The following is an 18,236-nucleotide window of genomic DNA, read 5'->3' on the forward strand; positions in this document are numbered from 1 at the left end:
AAATAATTCAGAATTTCTTAGGGTATGCCAAAATAACAATTCAATCCCTGTAATCAAATTCTGTCAAAACACTTGATAGATTCTTTTAGTGTCCACGTCAGCATCAGAAAATTATGACAAGCTTCACTTTTAATAAAAAAATATTAAAATATTAAAATTATGGATAAATGCAAAATCTCTCCATGTCGTATTAAAGTGAATTTAGAGGTCCATCAGGTATGGCAAAATAACAATTTAGCCCATATAATTAAATTTCGTTAAAACAATTGATAGATTTCGTTAAATGACACGTCAGTGCTAATAAAATGACGACACATGTCACTCTTAATAAAAAAAATATAAATATTAAAACTATACATTTATAAAAAATAATAAAAATAAAAAAATATATTTAAAAAAATAATAAAAAGAAAAAAGAAAAAAATGATAGGGGTGGCTACTTGGCAGCCATCCCTTTGGGGGTGGCTTGAGGTGGCAGGGGGTGGTCTTCGGGCCACCCACCCCTTGATCTAGGTTGAAGTGGCTTTTGGGCCAACCTCAGCTCATGGGGTGGCTGCGCGCCACCCCCAGCCAAATCAAGGGGTGGCCTGAGAACCACCCCAGAGGTGGCTGGAAGTGACGGTGAGCTCCCTAAACTCCCCCTGCCACCTCTAGGGGTGGCTGCCCAATAAGCAGCCACCCTTATCCTTTTTTTCTTTCTTTTTTTAGTTTTATAAATGTATATGTTTTTTTTTAATATATTTATAGTTTTTTTAGTAAGAATGACACATGTCATAATTTTATTGGTGTTGACGTTGATACTAACATAATCTGTCAGATATTTTGAATTATTTTTTATTCTGTAAGGAGTGATTTGAAATTTAAGCCAAGCACGTGGACTGATTTTGCATTTATCATCTTTTTTTTTTTTGTTTAAAAAAATAGATTAGTTTATTTTTTTAATTTATTATTTTATTTTTTAAGAGAATAAGGGTATTATAGAAATAAAATAAAATAAAAATAGCATTTTTGAAACACAGTGATAGTTTGATGGATTACTTTAGCACACTTGAAAATTCATAAGGCTATTTTAAAATTGGTTATTAGTTGAGGGGGCTTTTTTTATATTTTTTCCTTATCTTATCCTAAATAATACTCTATCCTTGCCTATATATCTTATGCTCTGGTATTGATCGTTGCCTAAGGTTTTTCTAACTAAGTGATTGAGTCTGCATAGCCAAAATTGCTCTGAGATTACCTGTGGTGACCGAAGAATTATTTAACTTGTAAATAACCCAAGTGTTATGATAACCTCCCATGGCATTAAAACCTGTGATATATATATGATCGCGTAGGATAATATTTTGATTTGGCTAAAATACGAGGCAACCAGGACATGCGTCATCATTTTAAGGGGGTGATGTAGATTGCCGTAAAATAAAAATAAAAAAATGAATGTAACCTGTACGAAAGTACCAAGTGAGTATTTCGATTAACGACAAATATCACTTGTGATAGTTTTTAAAACCGAGGCGGCCATTTGATTCTAACTCTTATCACATGTACCAATAAGATATTTAACCCTAAAAATTATCATCAAGTCTACCATTAGTAGAACTATAGACCGAATAAATTGGCTATGCCATAAAAATAATACAATCCAAGTCTAGAATGTCACGGATACATGATAAGTTTACAAAATAATAAAGCCATAAATATTTAAGATAATCCTCAAGGAAGGTGGAAAGCTAGTACACAACAGCCAAAGGCATTATGCCATCCTCCCTGCCACGGTCCTCTATATAGGCTACTAACTCAAGGTTTGGCCCAAAGGTCAACTTAACCAAATCATCCATTGTCAACCTCATGAAGGGGTCCGGTTTCACCATAGTTTATGCAAGAGTCAACTGTAAAATAGGGTTTTTTTTTACAGGTGAAAAACTAAAATGTAAGTCTAGGACTTAGTGAGTAGTCATGCGTGAAACATGTCAGTATGCAGTGAAATCAATGTTTAAGAAAACATATGTGAATCGCACACACTATCACCAACATGATTTCCAACAAGTAAATAAGGTAGAAAATCATACCGATCTATTATAATAATAACACATAATATTACATGTGTTACATAGTCCTAATCATCTTCCATATGGCCTATCCGTACCCATAACCCTCTTACGGTGAGGCTTGCGCATCCCTTGGGACATATCTAATACCCCTAATATATATATATATATATATATATATATATATATATATATATATATATATATATATATATATATATATATATATATATATATATATATATATGGTAATGATAATTTACATAATTGAGACCCTTGGTTTTAATCACGAAGAAAAGATATGTAACAAAATTATCACAACACCAAAGTTAACGATTAAAAATATTTACAAAACAAATGTTTTAAAATAAGTTGAGGTTTTTTCGAGCGATCAACGAAAACTTTCATCGATCATCATTCGATGTCCAACCTCGAATGATCGAAGAATTCTGGTAGCATCTAATTTTTAGCCACTTCAACTCTTTTGAGCATGCATGAGACTATAAAAGCCCCCTTACAACCAAAAACACTATTTGCGTCATTCTTTCACAACAAAACTTTGGAGAGAGAGAGAGAGAGAGAAGGTGACTCTTGTGAGACTTCATATTCAAAAGAAGTAACCTCTAAGCCTGATTTTGTTCTTGTAATAATATTAACCTTTTATAGACTTCATATTCAAAAGAAGTAACCTCTAAGCCTGATTTTGTTCTTGTAATAATATTAACCTTTTATATTATTACTAAGCTATAGTTTTCATGATTTAGCATATCATGCGGATTTAAAAACATATAGGGTAATTGATTCCAAGGCGCGTCACCCCATTTCCATCCGGACGAGATGGAAACACAGGGGAACGTTGAACCCTCAATAGAGAGTACACATGCAGCGGAAGACTTCACGCTATCTTCGTCAAAAAATTCCCAATCAAAAGTCCAAAATCCAAATTTGACACTTGAAATCCAACTTAACACACTCCTAACTCGATTGGGACATACTTAATCCTGATTAAAGGTTGGGTTATTACATGTGTTGAATCATGCATGAGTATTACATGGGTATGGTTGGCTGAGTATTTAACCTATTATTATTGCATGCTTAACCTCTTATTAAAAGTTACGATGAGATTCATTGTTTGTCAACACAAAAAATGGTATAAAGTAAAAATGGGTTGGGTATGAAACCATATACCAAAATGACATCATTTTGGTATTAAACATCAAAATGAAGTTGTTTCACTAGATATATATATTAAGGGTATGCGGTTAGCGGTTATTAACTGTTAATAACCGCTAATCACGTACACAGTCCTACTATTTGATATGTTGATTTAGGAATGGCGCACCAACAAAAACATTCATCAACTCATAGATATATTTATAGAGTAAATTATAGTTCCCCCCTCATATTTTGGGTCGATTGCTACTTAGTCCCTATATTTCAAATTGTAGCCAAATTGATCTCGAACTTCTACAAATAGTGAAATGTGATCTTGGCGTGAATAATTAAATTTCAAATGAAAAAATAAGGTGAAAAAAAAAAAAATAAAGAGAAAATTCATTTTATGGTTCAAATTTTGTTTTATTGCATTTAGCAGTGTACATAGTGCTACGTCATTTAAAATTTTAAATGACCTAACAACATATACGTCATTAAATCTATAAAATCTAATATACAACAACCTAATCTCTCCATCTTTTCTTGTTCCTATTTACTCTCTAAACCCTCATTACGATTTTCTTAACCCTAGTTTAGAACGAGGTGTTACACCTTTTGTAAAAAATAAAAAGCTCCTTCCTCTCAGTGATATGGCTAAGTAATTACTCACTCTACATATGGATTTGCAACATGACAACACTCATCCTCTCCTACAAAGAGTACGTACGTCCACATGCAACCTCATTTGAAGCTCTCGTTGTTGTATTCTTGGTGGATCGGAATTGGTTGTTTGGAACTCTAAGGAATTTAAGGTTTGATTTGGCCGGCAAGGAAGAGGCTTGGTATGGTAGATAGTGGTTTTGTTAAAATGGTGGTGGTCATGGTGTTGGCTCAGTTAGGTAGCACGATTGTTATGGGAAGCAATCAGGTTAGGCTCTAATACAAATTTGATGCGAGACAAACATTGATTACAACAATATAATGTGAAATTAGGCCTAAGAGAGGAGAGAAAATAGAGAAGGAACAAGCTAGAAAAAGAGAAGCCAGGAAAGAGATAGAAGAGATAAGAAGTTGGAGAGAGAAGAGGGGAGAAGGAAAGAGAAAATCACTTTCTCTTAATTTTATTCCATCAAATATGTCTTTATAGAAGTATAAAGCATGCTTAAATAGACTCACACAACTAAAACATAGGGGGAACACACCCATTTATTGAATTCCCTTCACTCCTAAAAATTAAATAAAGCATAACTTAAAACTAATAACCCAATTAACTAATAAAACTACTTGACCGAATCAAGTATTCTTTCCTTCCGCATCACTTCCTCATCCAACCCATCATTGTTTCGCATCCAAGATCTTAACGGAACTTTTACAAGAAGGCATGTAAACAGGGGGCTGGCGGATGCTTGTCTCAGTAGTGCCCCCATTCTTTACTATAAATACAGTATTCATACCCCAACTCAGATGTCGATCAAAATGACAATGCCAAAACCACACACCTGCGGAAGATCATTTGATGTGTTAGCGCCTATACGATTGATACCGACAACATTTTTAATGTTTAGTTTCATCAAATTCTAAATGCTTGATCTAATTGATATTGCATACGTATATGACCATCAATAGAAATACCTGGATTATTTGCAACAAATCTGATGGCAAGCCATCCCTTCTTAGGAACTCCAAAGGTATTCACTTCTGGAGGATCAACCAAATTAAACCCTTTTGGATCTGTCTCATTATCAAAGTTATTAAAACCTGTTCCGACTACATAGAAGCTATATCCATGCAAATGCATCGGATGATTCATCGAGCCCTTTAGCACGTTAGTCCCTTGAAAAACTATCTCCACTGCCTCGCCATAGTTCAACACCTTCACCTTGCTCCCTTGCACTGTTAAATCAATGTTTTCCGAAAATTCATCACCCGTAAAGTTATAGTATGAAGGCGGATAGTCCGGGAAGTCTGTGGTGTAAACCCCACTGATATTCCTGCATGCTCAAAAGGTTTCTATTTGATAACAACATACATCTTTACAATTATACGGGAAAAATGCTATATTTAGTATTTGGGTTAATGTGAAAGTTAAAATTAACCCTAGATTTTATTTTTATTTTTTTGTAAGCCATTGTTGATCTAAATGCCGATTTTCACTACCAAGTCATTCCAGTTGTACATGTACGATAATCGTATAAAAATATACTATATAGCATTACTAATAACACTATTTGAGAAATGGGGAACAACCTGTAGTAGGCGTGTAGCACGTCAGTAGTACTTGGATTGACCCAACTTATGTTATTCATGCTTGTAGCTATTATTGCATCATCAAGCCCTCCTGTACAGGTTGGACAATATAGAGAATTCATGGAAACTGTAATATACATTCTCTCAGTTATGTTCAGGGGCACATTTACTGGGTAGTCTTTGTTCGCCAAGCTCCTTATACGATTGGTGAAGTTCAGGGCAGCGATGAAGTCCAAATAAGAAGGAAGTGTACTGGGAAAGTCAGGAGATGTTGGGATAGTATAATTGCCTCTATATTGTAAAACTGCAGTTGTATTGACGTAGTCAAATGCGGTAACGGAAGGGTCTTCGCTTGAGTAATGTCTAGCAGCAATATAATAAAGGCCAAGAGACTGGTTTGCTGTGAGTAAGACATCCATTGTTTGTCCCGGGCTTATCATGATGTAATCCGTGGAAATCGGTTTGACATAATGTCCATCCATCCCAACAATTGTGAGACTGTGTCCAGCAACTGCAAAGAAGAGTTCTGCATTCATCACAACATTGACTAAACGGAGAAGATAGGTTTTGCTGTAATCAACCATCCAATGGTACGTCGTTGCTGCAATATTAAGATCGTCCATTAGTTAATTTGAAAGATGAAAATAATACAATTTTGGTTGGCAACACAATCTATGAAAATGATCTACGATGTCCTGCTTAAGCTGCCAAATCAAAAGCTAATTAAAGCCATACCCTTGGAGCAAGGACAAAAATCTCCTGGCTCGCCATTTATTGTATAAGCATCGGACATGGGCAAGTCATTACCGGTTATCAAGGCCTCATCCACCAACTCCTTCAAATCTCCAGTGTACCAGGCCGCTGCATGTTTGGTAAAATCGCAGTTAAGCTTTTAAAAAAATGCATTTTAAAAAACGCTTTTTGCTTGTGATTTGAAAGAGTAGGTTTTCCTACATTTTCAAATCACAATTTTTTAAAAATGCACTTCAAAACGATACATATATTTTTTTTTTTCAATTTGATTTAAAATCACTTTTTGTCTGCAAGATTGCAGTGGCAAAATTTGCCACGCTAGAAATTTCTGACGTGGTAAAAATAAATGTCAAAAAATCATTTTTGATGTGCTAGTGTTTACCACGTCACAAATTTCTGACGTGTCAAACATTGGCACATCAAAAAATCCCAGTTTTGACACCCTTATTCTTAACGTTGGACACACGTCAATAAAATTTAGTGATGTGTCAGGCTTCCTGACACGTAAAAAATGGTTGGTCAGAAAATTATCTCTTTTTTTTTTTAGTTTAGTCACAAACTTTAATTCACCCCATGAACAGAAAAATACATATTTGCATACCGAGCACAAGGATATTTTCTTCGTCCGGGTTGGCAAATGGATAGGTGGATCCAATAGGCGGCAACACAACTATGGCACCATGAACAGTGGCTCGTGTCCAATCGCTATGAGCATGCCACCAAAGGGTTCCTTCCTCATTAGAAAATATAACCTCATACGTGAAGTTTGATCCAGGTTGAATGGGACACTGTGTGATGTATTCCGGACCATCTGACCATGGATTTCTTGGTTGCTTCACACCGTGCCTATAGTGGCATTGTGATACCCAGAAGATAGAATTAATGTCTTTCTTGTGAACCACGACAAAATGTTAGACATAGCCAAAAACCAAGGTGTGTGTTAGGAGGTGTTTTGAGGGGACATAAAAATTAAAATAATTTTGAGGTTTTTTGTGTTTTGGATTGTCTATAAATATTTTATTTTTGAGAACATAAAACAAAAGAGAGAATCTAGAACAATTTGGCAATATTTGTTAACAACTTTATTTTCTATTCTCAAGTTAAAGACATTAACAAACAACCACTACAAAAAAATAAAAAAATAATTCACGTCATTTGTCGTAGGTCGCGTACCCTAGGGCAGGGAATTTTTTTTGACATCCCTTTTCTTCTAAAGGACAAGAGATTATGTCTTGCTATAGTAACGACGTCAATCAGGTGACGGTGCTACTGTAAAAACGACATGAATCAGTATTTAAACAACGTCTACTGATTTATGGTTGCTGGTATTTTCTCAGCAACCAAACAACAAACAAAACCCCAATACAAGTGCTAAAAACTGTGATCTAAAGAAAAATTCACCTAAAACAACATGATTAAACTCTGGAAACGAGATAATTTATTTATTTACTTTTATAAACTGAAAATAGGATAATCAAGTAAAAGCCAAAAACTTGTTAACGCTATAGATCAGAGAGCCTTACAAATTTCTAGAACCGTACCAGACCAGCAGCAAGCAAAAGGAAAAGAAAAGAAAAGAAAAATAACAAAATAAAAAAGAGAAGAAAACCTAGAACCGGGATCCCACCTTTCCCACTCGAACGCTAATACCAACAACCACCTGAATTTTCCTTCTTTTTTCTCAACAACAAATGAGAGACAACAACATGCCACATGTCTATGAGTGTGATCCAGATACAAGCGCTTACTCGTTCGTGGTAGATCGGAGCATGGAAGGCGGCAACGGGAAGTTGGGAGGCCGGAGAAGATAATGGACGGGGGCGTTGGAGGGCGACACTCACGACGTTATCTAGCGCCATTCCATAGGTCGTGGTGAATGTGGAGAATGATGCGTGAAGAGAGAGAAGGTAAAAATTATTATTATTAATTCTTGGAAAAAGTATACATAATCCCCTCAAACTGCTACTTCATAGTCAATGGATCCCCCAATGATACTTACACATCACCCTCACAACAACTACACTCACACAAGACACATTGGGGTGGAGTCTAGTGTGTCTTGTGTGAATGTAGTTGTTGTGCACAAGAAGTGCAAATATCATTTCCCTTGTGTCAATGTCCCCTCTAAACAACCAAAAAATGTCCATGTTTCCTCTAATGACCAAAATACCCTTCATAAAATTATTAATTTTTTTTTTAAAAAAAATTATTAAAAAATATATAAAATAACAAAAAGTTATAAAATAAAAAATTAAAAACTGTTTTTTAAAAAAATTATTAAAAAATATATAAAATAACAAAAAGTTATAAAATAAAAAATTAAAAAACTATTTTTTTGTTTTTTTAATTTTCAGTTTTTTTTTTAATTTTTTTAATTTTCAGGTTTTTTTAATTTTAATTTTTTTAAAAAATAAAATTCGTTTTTTCTTTAATTTCTTTTTTTTTTTTAAAAAAATATATATATATATATACACACACACATATTTTTTTTTTTTTCAAATTGATAATGACATTTTTGTCTTATTCAAAAATATTTAGGGTCATTTTTGTCTTTTTATTGATCTTAGGGGGACATTGATATTTTTTGGTAGTTTGAGAAAGGACATTGGTACAATTGATAGTTTTTTTTTTTTGGGGGGGGGGGGGATTTGTGTAAATTTTATTTTATTTTATTTTTTTATATTTTTTTTTCTAAGTAGAGAAGATGAGAAGCTTGGGAAATGGGGAAGTGTGAATGTGGGGAATGGTGCGTGATATTTGGGAAGATGAGTCGCTTATAAATGTTTTCAGCATTTTTCGGTGTTTGATGAGGACGAAAATAATGGTCAATGAAAATCATTTTTAGTTTGACCGTAAAAGCCTCTTTAATTTTTGAAAAGCGATTTACAGTTTTCAAAACTGCAAATCGTTTTCTCAATTTAAACTCTTCATTCTTGCACGCACGTTTGTGAGAATACGTCACCGCTGGGCATTGGAGTTTATTGGTAGCCCAACTCTACTGCTGAAGATCCCCGAACTTTGTTATTCAATTGCCGGAATCCGGGGACACTAGGATATTCCAGCAATGGTCGCCGGATTTTAGCGAACCAGATTCCGACCTGTACAGCCAGATTCCGACCAGTTTGGCCGAATCTAAATTTTTTTGCTAGAATCCGGCGACGTTGCCAGATTTTGGCCAAACTAGGCCAGATTTCGACGGCGGCGGCCAGGCGTCGCCGGATTTTGGTGGCGGTTGCCGGATTCCATTTTATGTTGTTGATGATTTTTTTTTTTTGTATGAGCCGAACGCTGAAAAATATTTTGAGCGAAATTATTTTTTCTGAAAAACGATTTCGTTGAAAATATTTTACAAAGGAAACCATTTTACGTCGAAACAAATGAAGCATAAATGTCAGAGGAAATAACATGTGAAATCTGGAATGAGAAAATGTCAGAGTAATTTAGGAAATGGTGAAGGGGCATTTCATTTAAGTTTAGGCGGGATGTAAAAAATAAAATTTTGTGTTTCATTGTTTAATAAACAAAGAACAAGCCTACCCAGTTGCCTCTCTCTAGGTTTTTCTCTCTACGAAAACCTTAGAGTTGAGAAGTTTTTTTTTGTCTCCTTTTGTTTTACGGCTGGGAGTCTTGAGTTGTTTCTTTAAGGTTTTTTGGTGTGAGGTGGAGTTTTCAATGGAAGACTTGATCGAGAATCCTGGTGACTCTATGACATTAACGGATGGTGAAAAACTTGGCATAACTATCACTGAGGATGACACTATTGATCTTCGGTTGAAAAGTGGGCGGTGTCTCATCAGAAGGTTGCTGTCTAAACAAAGGGTCCAGAAAGATGCATTCTAGGCCATGATGTCCCGATTGTGGAAGACATTGGAGTCAGTGAACTTCAAAGAAATCTGTTACTTTTTGTGTTGGTTGCATTCTGTTGGACAAAATCACTTCTATGTAATGTTGCTGTTTTCACAGGGATGCTGTTTTATTCAGAGCCTACACTTCAGTTATGAGCTTCAAGAAGACTGTGTAGAATTCAAATCAGTCAGTTCAGTTCCCTTGCATCCGTCCGGACGACGTGGTATTCCGTTCGAACGCTCGTCAGTCAGCAACATCCGTCCGGACGACGAGAACTTTCCGTTCGGGCGCCCATCAGTGTCTAGAAGCTTCGAACAATTCAAGTTTGCATCTGTCCGGACGTAATGGCAAATCGTCCGGATGCTCTTCAGAGTTCGAAGAAGATCCCAGTGTTCTAGTGAATCCGTTCAGACGACGTGGCTATACCGTCCGGACGCCATTCAGTGTTTGACAAGCATTAGGTTTTCTGCCTCAAGACACAGTTATAGGAAGACGGCTGAAACCGTCCAGACGATGTGTGATCCTGTCCGGATGATGTCTTCCATAAGGCAAGTCGTGCATACAAAGTTCAACTGTCCGGACGTTAGTCTTCATGGTCCGGACGATCAAGCATCATATATGAAAATTACGTGCACCAGTTCAACCGTCCGGACATCAGCCTTCAGGGTCCGGACGCTCAGACCTTATTATGGAAATTACGTGCAGCGGAAGTGCAACCGTCCGGACGCTAGGGCAACACCGTCCAGACACCCTCCAGTATTTTGATCATAACTTTCTACTCAAATATCGGATTGGGATGAAATCGGTGTCATTGGAAAACTAACAAAAAATGCTGTAAATTGATGGTCTAGACGGCCAATAGAAATGTCCGGACAGCCCATCTTCCGGACGGAAAGATAGTTGCGTCCGGACGGCTCGCCAAAATTCAAGAATTTTTCAGAATTGCTTTTCAGACACGGAAACAGTTGCCCGTCTAGATGCCCAAGTCTGCCGCCTGGACTCGCGTGCCAGAGACTCCGATTCTGACTAGAATTAGGGCTTCTAAAGCCTATAAATAAGAGGCTCTAGGCATGCATTTTGTACAGAATTCAATAGTGAATTCCTTACAGCTTAGAGATGGTGTTTAGGGAGATATTGAAGATCTGCTAGCTCTCTAACTTTTGCTAGTGTGTGATTTGATCAGCTATGAAGTCTATCTTAGGGTTGGCCCTAAGGTAAAAGATTCCATTGAAGACCCCTTCAGGTAGGAGACCTGGTTGGGAGGCGTTAGTGTTAGGATACATGTTATAGTGCAAGGTATGACCACTGCATCAGGGGTATGTTAGTGCTACTACTTTGTAACTAGCTTTGTCTTCTGAATAGTGGATATCTTGGGTTTGGCTGTCCCGGAGTGATTTTTCTCTTAATTGAGTTTCCACTTCGTCAACAACATATTTGTCTCCTTTAATTCCGCATTTAATATTTTGTTGCACACTGTTCACACACACTTGTTAAAATTAGAAGTCTATTTAATTTTCAAAATCTATGAGAACATCTGGCTATTGGAATTTGCTGACGAGTCCGATAAACGTCGAGTTAAGGATGGTCTCTTTGATCGGTGTGTTTTGGCTCTTAAGGAGGTGGAGGATAGCACTCCTCCGCTACAAATGGATTTTACCAAGGCCCTTTTTTGGGTGCAAGTGCATGACATGCCTCTTACGTGTATGAATAAGGAGGTAGGGCTACATATTGGAGGCACGTTAGGGAAAGTTGACGAAGTGGATGTCATGAGTGTCAGAATCGATTGGGGAGGTGTTTACGAGTTAGAGTCTATCTTGATCCCACCAAACCTTTGGAACGAGGCCGTGTACTTCTCATCAATGGCAAATCCATTTGGGTCTCAATCAAATATGAAAAACTCCCTCAATATTGCTATTCTTGTGGTAGGATCTTCAATTGGCAGAATATACGCAAGGGCAGTGGTGGTTTCCGGTTGAATGGAGAGGTTTCGGTCAAATAGTGGGGTGCCTGGTTGAGGGCTGATTATCTTCATTATCAAGGGACAGAAGTCCGATGGTGGGCCCCAAGTTTGCAGACGCGAGACCTGAGGAATCCGGCACTTTAGTGGTTGGTGCGGGCTCCGATGACAGTGGGAACAACAAACATGGCAGTTACAATCGGGCCCCTAAAGCTGCTCCACAAATTCAGCAACATGGTATAACCTCTGCTTCAGATATGGCAAGCCAACCAAGTGGGGCTATCATGGCAGGTAATCTTGGGTTTTCTCAAATTGCGGAAAAGGTGGGATGTTTAATGGGGGATAAGTTAGACAAATCTGAGGCCTTATTGGATTGCTATGTCCATGAGGATTTTGGTTGAGTCGCTACTTTTAAGGAGAATACATCAGTCCCAACTGGGAAGGGCAATGTGAATATCACCCACGTCTCTGCATGCAGTGGCCACATGCTCTCTCCCTCTATGGGCACATGTGCATCTGGGCTTATCTTAAAGGCTCCTACCCCTTCCCGATTCAACAAGGTTGATAAGCCCAAATTGGAAGTGTCAGCATCATCTACTATTCTGCATGGCTCCTCTACCATGCACACTTCAACCCCTGGTGCTAAAGTTCGGAATGAAGCACCACCCAGATCCACCCGCACCTAGAAAAGAAAGACCAGAGGGGCTTCGGTGATGGTTCCTTCATCGGGTTCAGAGGGTAAGCGTAACTACTCTCATTCCAACTCTCTCAATCCGAACAGTCATGGTACGGGGAGGAAGAAAGGCAAGATGGACGCAATGGTTACTGATTCTTTGGCATTGGCAGAGGCTGTCGAATAGCCCTGCCGGCCACAATGAATCTCTTAAGTTGGAACTGCTGAGGACTTGGCAACCCTCGGACAGTTCGGGACCTCCACCAATTGGTGAAGGAAAAGAAGCCTAGCATAGTGTTTCTTATGGAGACACTGTGTTCTACAAAATATATGGAGCATGTGCGAAGCTGTCTTGGCTTTGAAAGTCTTTTTGTTGTTGAACCGATGGGCAGGAGCAAAGGTCTCGCATTGTTATGGACATATACTCAACCTCTAGATATCTTTAATTATTCCTGGCTTCATATTAATGCGGTGGTGAAGGATAGTGATTGGAATGCTCAATGGCGATTCACTGGTTTCTATGGACAGCCCAATAGTGCTCGAAGGGACGAATCTTGGGCTCTGCTAAAACATCTAAAAACTTTCCAACCATTGCCTCGGCGTTGTGTCGGGGATTTTAATGTGATTGTGGAGAAAATGGAGAAGCATGGGGTTGCCACCAACGTGACTCTCAGATGGAAAGGTTTCGGCGAGCTTTGGAGGATTGTCACTTTTCAGATTTGGGTTACATTGGACCATGTTTTACATGGAGCAATATATCGTTGTACTGATGATTCTTTTACTCAGGAGAGATTGGATAGGGCAGTGGCTAACTGTGAATGGTGCATCCTTTTCCCATACGTGACAGCACCAATCTTAGCAGTCTGTTCATTGGATCACAACCCCATTCTTGTCTATTTCACTGAGCAATCGAAAGAGAGTCATTCATATAGACGGGGCTTTAAATTTGAAGCTGCATGGATAAAGGATGATGAATATCAAGGAATTGTTCAAAACGCTTGGGCAACTAAAAGCATTGGGGCGGAACCTATAAGGGCAGTAAAATAGCGCTTTTCTAGTTGTCAACAGAAACTTTCTTGGTGGAGTAAAAAAAAGTTTGGGCAGGCGGAGGACATTCTAAAGAAGAAAAAACAACAGTTCCTTGATCTTCAAAGTAAGGCCAGTCCCGGTCTTGATGCAGCTATTAAAACACTACAAGGTGAGATTGATGAAATCTTAGCGAGGGAGGACATGCGGTGGAAGCAACGTGCTAAGAAAAATTGGTATTTACACGAGGATTGAAACACATAGTTCTTCCACTCATGGGCAAACCATAGATGTAAGACAAATACTATCCGGAGTATTACTGATGCAGATGGACGGGTTTGGAGGAAAAAAAAAAAGAGGTTAGCAAACATTTTCTAAGTTGTTGTTTACTTATCAAAGACCCACAGAAATTGCCGAATGTTTGGGTTCCTTGGAACCTCAAGTACAACTATGAACCATAGGCTGCTCCGGCCTTTTACAGAGGGGGAGGTCCGGGCTGCACTCTTTCAAATGCATCCTCTCAAATCGCGGGACCGGATGGGTATTCAACCGGTTTTTACCAAAAGTCTTGGGGGATTGTGGGCACGGATGTGACCAGGGTTGCACTACATGTTCTTATTGGGGGGCCTTTTGATTCTGCATTAAACTCCACAAACATTTGTAAAATACCTAAGGTCGCTGCCCCTACCTGAGTGATTGAATACCGGCCTATCAGTTATGCAACGTGCTCTACAAAATTATCTCCAAGGTGCTCGCAAACCTACTTAAACATGTGCTGCCTCACATCATTTCTCAAGAACAAAGTGCCTTCATCCCGAGGAGACTTATAACTGATAATATTCTAGTGGCATTCGAAACCCTACACACCATGGACACATGGTTGAAGGGGAGGGAGGGATTTATGGCTATGAAGCTCGATATGAGCAAGGCCTATGATAGGCTTGAATGGGATTTCTTAGAGGCCATGATGAGGAAGCTCGATTTTGCCAACAGATGGGTCAATCTTCTTATGTCTTGCATCCGGACAGTTACATATTCCCTTCTCATAAATGGGCAGCCTCATGGAAACATTGTTCCTTCCTGCATATCCGTCAAGGTGATCCTTTTTCACCTTATTTCTTTATCCTATGTGCGGAGGCAATGAGCTCTATGTTGCAGTGTTCCTCGAGGGAAGGGGCTATCATGGGGATCCCTTTTTCTAGAGGAGGAACTAGAATTCACACCTCCTATTTGTGGACGATAGTCTCCTTTTCTACCGTGCTAATTAATCTTAGGGAATGGGAGTATATCCATATTTTCCTTGGCAAATATGAGGAGGCATCGGGCAACAGCTAAATTGGGAGAAAATTGCTCTATTTTTCAGCCGAAATAATCGAGCAGAAGATAGGGGCAATATAGTACAAGGTACAGGTGTTAGCCCAGATCTCAGTACGAAAAAGTACCTTGGTCTCCCTGCTCTAATTGGAAGATCTAGAGTCTCTACATTCAATGGTATCAAAGGTAGAATATGGAAGCGTATCAATGAATGGAAGGAGAAGTTCTTATCTCATGCCGGGAAGGAAATTCTCCTAAAATCGGTTATTCAAGCTAGTACACTATGAGTGTCTTTTGACTCCCGAAGACTCTATGCTGTGAGATTAATTCGACGATAGGAAAGTTTTAATGGGGGCATAAGGAAAATCAGGCCAAAATTCCTTGGATGGCTTGGAGTGGTTTAGGGAGGAATAAATTGGCCGGGGGCTTGGGGTACCAGGATTTGGTTAGCTTCAACACTGCCCTTCTTGCTAAGCAAGGTTGGAGATTAACTAAATTTCCAGAGACACTGGTAGCGAAGGTGTTTCAGGAGAAATATTATCTAGAGGGGGAGTTCTTGGGCTCTTCTCTAGGTTCTAGACCTTCCTATGCATGGAGAAGCATATGGAATGCAAAACCTTTACTTCGGGATGGTCTAATGTGGTGGATTGGTGATGGTTCACAAGTCAAAATAAGGGGAGATAAATGGATTCCAACAACACATTCACATATGATCCAATCTCCAATATAGGGCATACATCAAGATGCAAGATTTTGTGATATTATAAATTTTGAGACCAATTGGTGGAATATACCTCTTATAGAGCAAGTCTTTCCTGCAGAATTAGTTGACCACATCTGCAACATTTCCGTCAGTCCTCGGGTGATGCATGATAGGTTGATTTGAGCTGGCACCACAACAGGGCAGTTCATTGTACACAGTGCATACCATCTTGAGGTTGACCGCCAAGCTTGTAGTCGAGGTAGCTGTTCAGCTCTATCTTCAAACACTCCCATTTGGAAGCTTCTATGCAACAAAATATTTCCTACCAAGGAAAATTTACGCAGGCGTCGCGTTGTGGATGATCCCCTTTGTCCCGTGTGTGGGAAGGAAGTCGAATCCACCACCCATGCCATCTGGAATTCTGCTGCTGCCCAAAGCTGTCTGGACCGAGTGCCCCACTTGAATTCACAAAAGTAATGTCATGGAAGTCGATTTCCTGACTTTATTTGGGAGTCTGAGCTCTAGAATGGAGAAGGGAGATGTTGAACTGATAGCAATGGTTGCTCAACGGATCTGGTTTAGGCGGAATCGACAAGTGTTTGAAGGAGAGTTTGTACCCCCCAACTGTTCGATGAAAAGCACAGTAGAAGCTCTTGAAGAGTATTGAAAAATTCTCGTTCAAGCTTCTCCGGGTGAACAACAAATACCACCTCCTCCGCCAGTTCAGTGGTCCCAACCACCTCCTACAACCATTAAGCTGAAATGGGGCTCTGCTCTGGACCGCACGTAGAAATTAATAGGGGTGGGGTTAATAGCTCGAGATTCTGAGGGGAAGGTTCTTGCTTCCTTATGCTCTGTTCAGCGCTACATATCGGATCCCGTTATTGCAGAAGCATATGGTGCACAACAAGCAGCTGAATTCGGTCGCTTCTTGGGCATGCAATCTATGATATTAGAGGGAGATGCTCTGGAGATTATTGCTGCGTTAGGTGGAAATGATGACGGTGCCGGGAAACGTAATTTTATTGTGGAAGCTAGAAGACTTCTAATGGGTTTTATGTCCTAGGACATTAGGGATGTTAGACGAGAGGGAAACAAGTTGCTCACACGCTAGAAAAGTTTGCTGTCTCTCATCAGCAAAACCAAGTTTGGTTTGAGTCTTACCATGTCTGTCGAAACTTGTAAATTCTAAGCTTATTTTGTCAGATTTTTATTAATATTACAAGATCCTTTGAAAAAAAAATTTAAAAAAAAAAAGGAAAAAAATTTGGTTATCGTCCTTTGCATTAAATTATGCTAAAATATGAAAAAACACGTCCTTTCCATAAAAAGTGACAAGTTTTGATGCCGTTTATGTGACAATGTTGTAATTTTTCCCAACTTTATGATATTTTTAAACAAATGACATAAATTGGCGTCGTTTATATATATATATATATATATATATATATATATATGTATAAAAGACGCTAAATTTACGAGGCTTAACTAAAAGGACGCCAAATAAAGATGTTACCATCATTTTTATAAAAGGACATTAAAATAAATGACACTAACGACCGGTGTTTTGTTGTGAACCCAATAAAACTTTTATTCAGAATCACTAGTACTTATTCTAATTTCATATTGAATCACTACTTATTCTAAAAATTTAAGCTAATAAAAAAAAAATTTAATTAATATTTCAATATTACCAGTGAATAGTGACCCCATAGTATCCTTGGTTGTGGACATTAACATGCACCGTATCCCCTTTGTGAACCTGGATTACTGGCCCTGGAAAACTGTCATTCACAACTAGCATGCTCTTCGTGTTACACAGCCTCGTGAAGTTTTTCTCCCTAAGCTACAAAACAAGAAAAAGAACATATCATGATGCTGTTTTATTATAATTATAATATTTACAATATATATACATAGACATATATTAAGCTCCGAGACAGCTTAAATAGGAAGCTAATGTTTCCATTAAACACCCATTATAGATCGAGCATCTGAAACAACACGATGAACAAAAGAAAAAACCCATATAACCAACGATGATTGCACACTTCTACAGGCTAGGAAAGTGGTAGAGATTAAGGACTTACAACAAAGTCATAGAAATGGACATCGCCTTGAACCATGCAAAAAGACTGTCCAAGAAGAAGCATAATGCCCAGAAACTCTGCTAACATCATATGCATGTTCTTGGAGTTCATCATTTTTTGACCCTCCTCACCCTTAAAGGCAGTACTACTCTATATTTCGAACGTGATTCTTCTTTACTTTTGAGACCTCTATAAATAAATTGAGATCACTTCGGTCGGTGTTAATTGTCAAATGATGTTACAGGTGATGCACATAATTCTTCCAAGTCAACATCCACATTATTTTATATTATAAATTTATTGAGGTGTGGGTATTAACCATTATTTTATATTATAAATGTATGTCTGAACACCGCATTGAAAAAATGATCAATTGTTTGACGTCCTGGAAAAGTTTGAATTTTGTGAGGATCGGAGTGTACGTGAT

At 38.3% G+C, this 18,236-nt stretch overlaps 1 protein-coding gene across 3 annotated transcripts; it reads right to left on the reverse strand.

Annotated features, from left to right (window-relative positions):
* Positions 1-4,290: 4,290 nt before the first annotated feature.
* LOC133866422 (laccase-15-like) lies at positions 4,291-17,990 on the reverse strand. Of its 3 annotated transcripts, XM_062302942.1 has the most exons (7): positions 17,810-17,990; positions 17,414-17,565; positions 6,802-7,046; positions 6,183-6,308; positions 5,448-6,048; positions 4,833-5,191; positions 4,291-4,699 (listed from the first exon to the last, which is right to left on the reverse strand). In XM_062302942.1, the coding sequence occupies exons 1-7, from the start codon at positions 17,921-17,923 to the stop codon at positions 4,536-4,538; spliced, it is 1,761 nt and encodes a 586-aa protein (XP_062158926.1). In that variant the 5' UTR covers positions 17,924-17,990; the 3' UTR covers positions 4,291-4,535. The 3 variants fall into 3 exon arrangements, with proteins under 3 accessions (XP_062158926.1, XP_062158925.1, XP_062158927.1); XM_062302941.1 differs by lacking the exons at positions 17,414-17,565; positions 17,810-17,990 and adding an exon at positions 15,811-16,842 and having other exon boundaries at positions 6,802-7,086; XM_062302943.1 differs by lacking the exons at positions 17,414-17,565; positions 17,810-17,990 and adding an exon at positions 7,949-8,105.
* Between the last annotated feature and the right edge of the window lie 246 nt (positions 17,991-18,236).

Source organism: Alnus glutinosa, chromosome 4 (assembly GCF_958979055.1).
Source record: "Alnus glutinosa chromosome 4, dhAlnGlut1.1, whole genome shotgun sequence".
NCBI classification, from domain to species: Eukaryota; Viridiplantae; Streptophyta; class Magnoliopsida; order Fagales; family Betulaceae; genus Alnus; species Alnus glutinosa.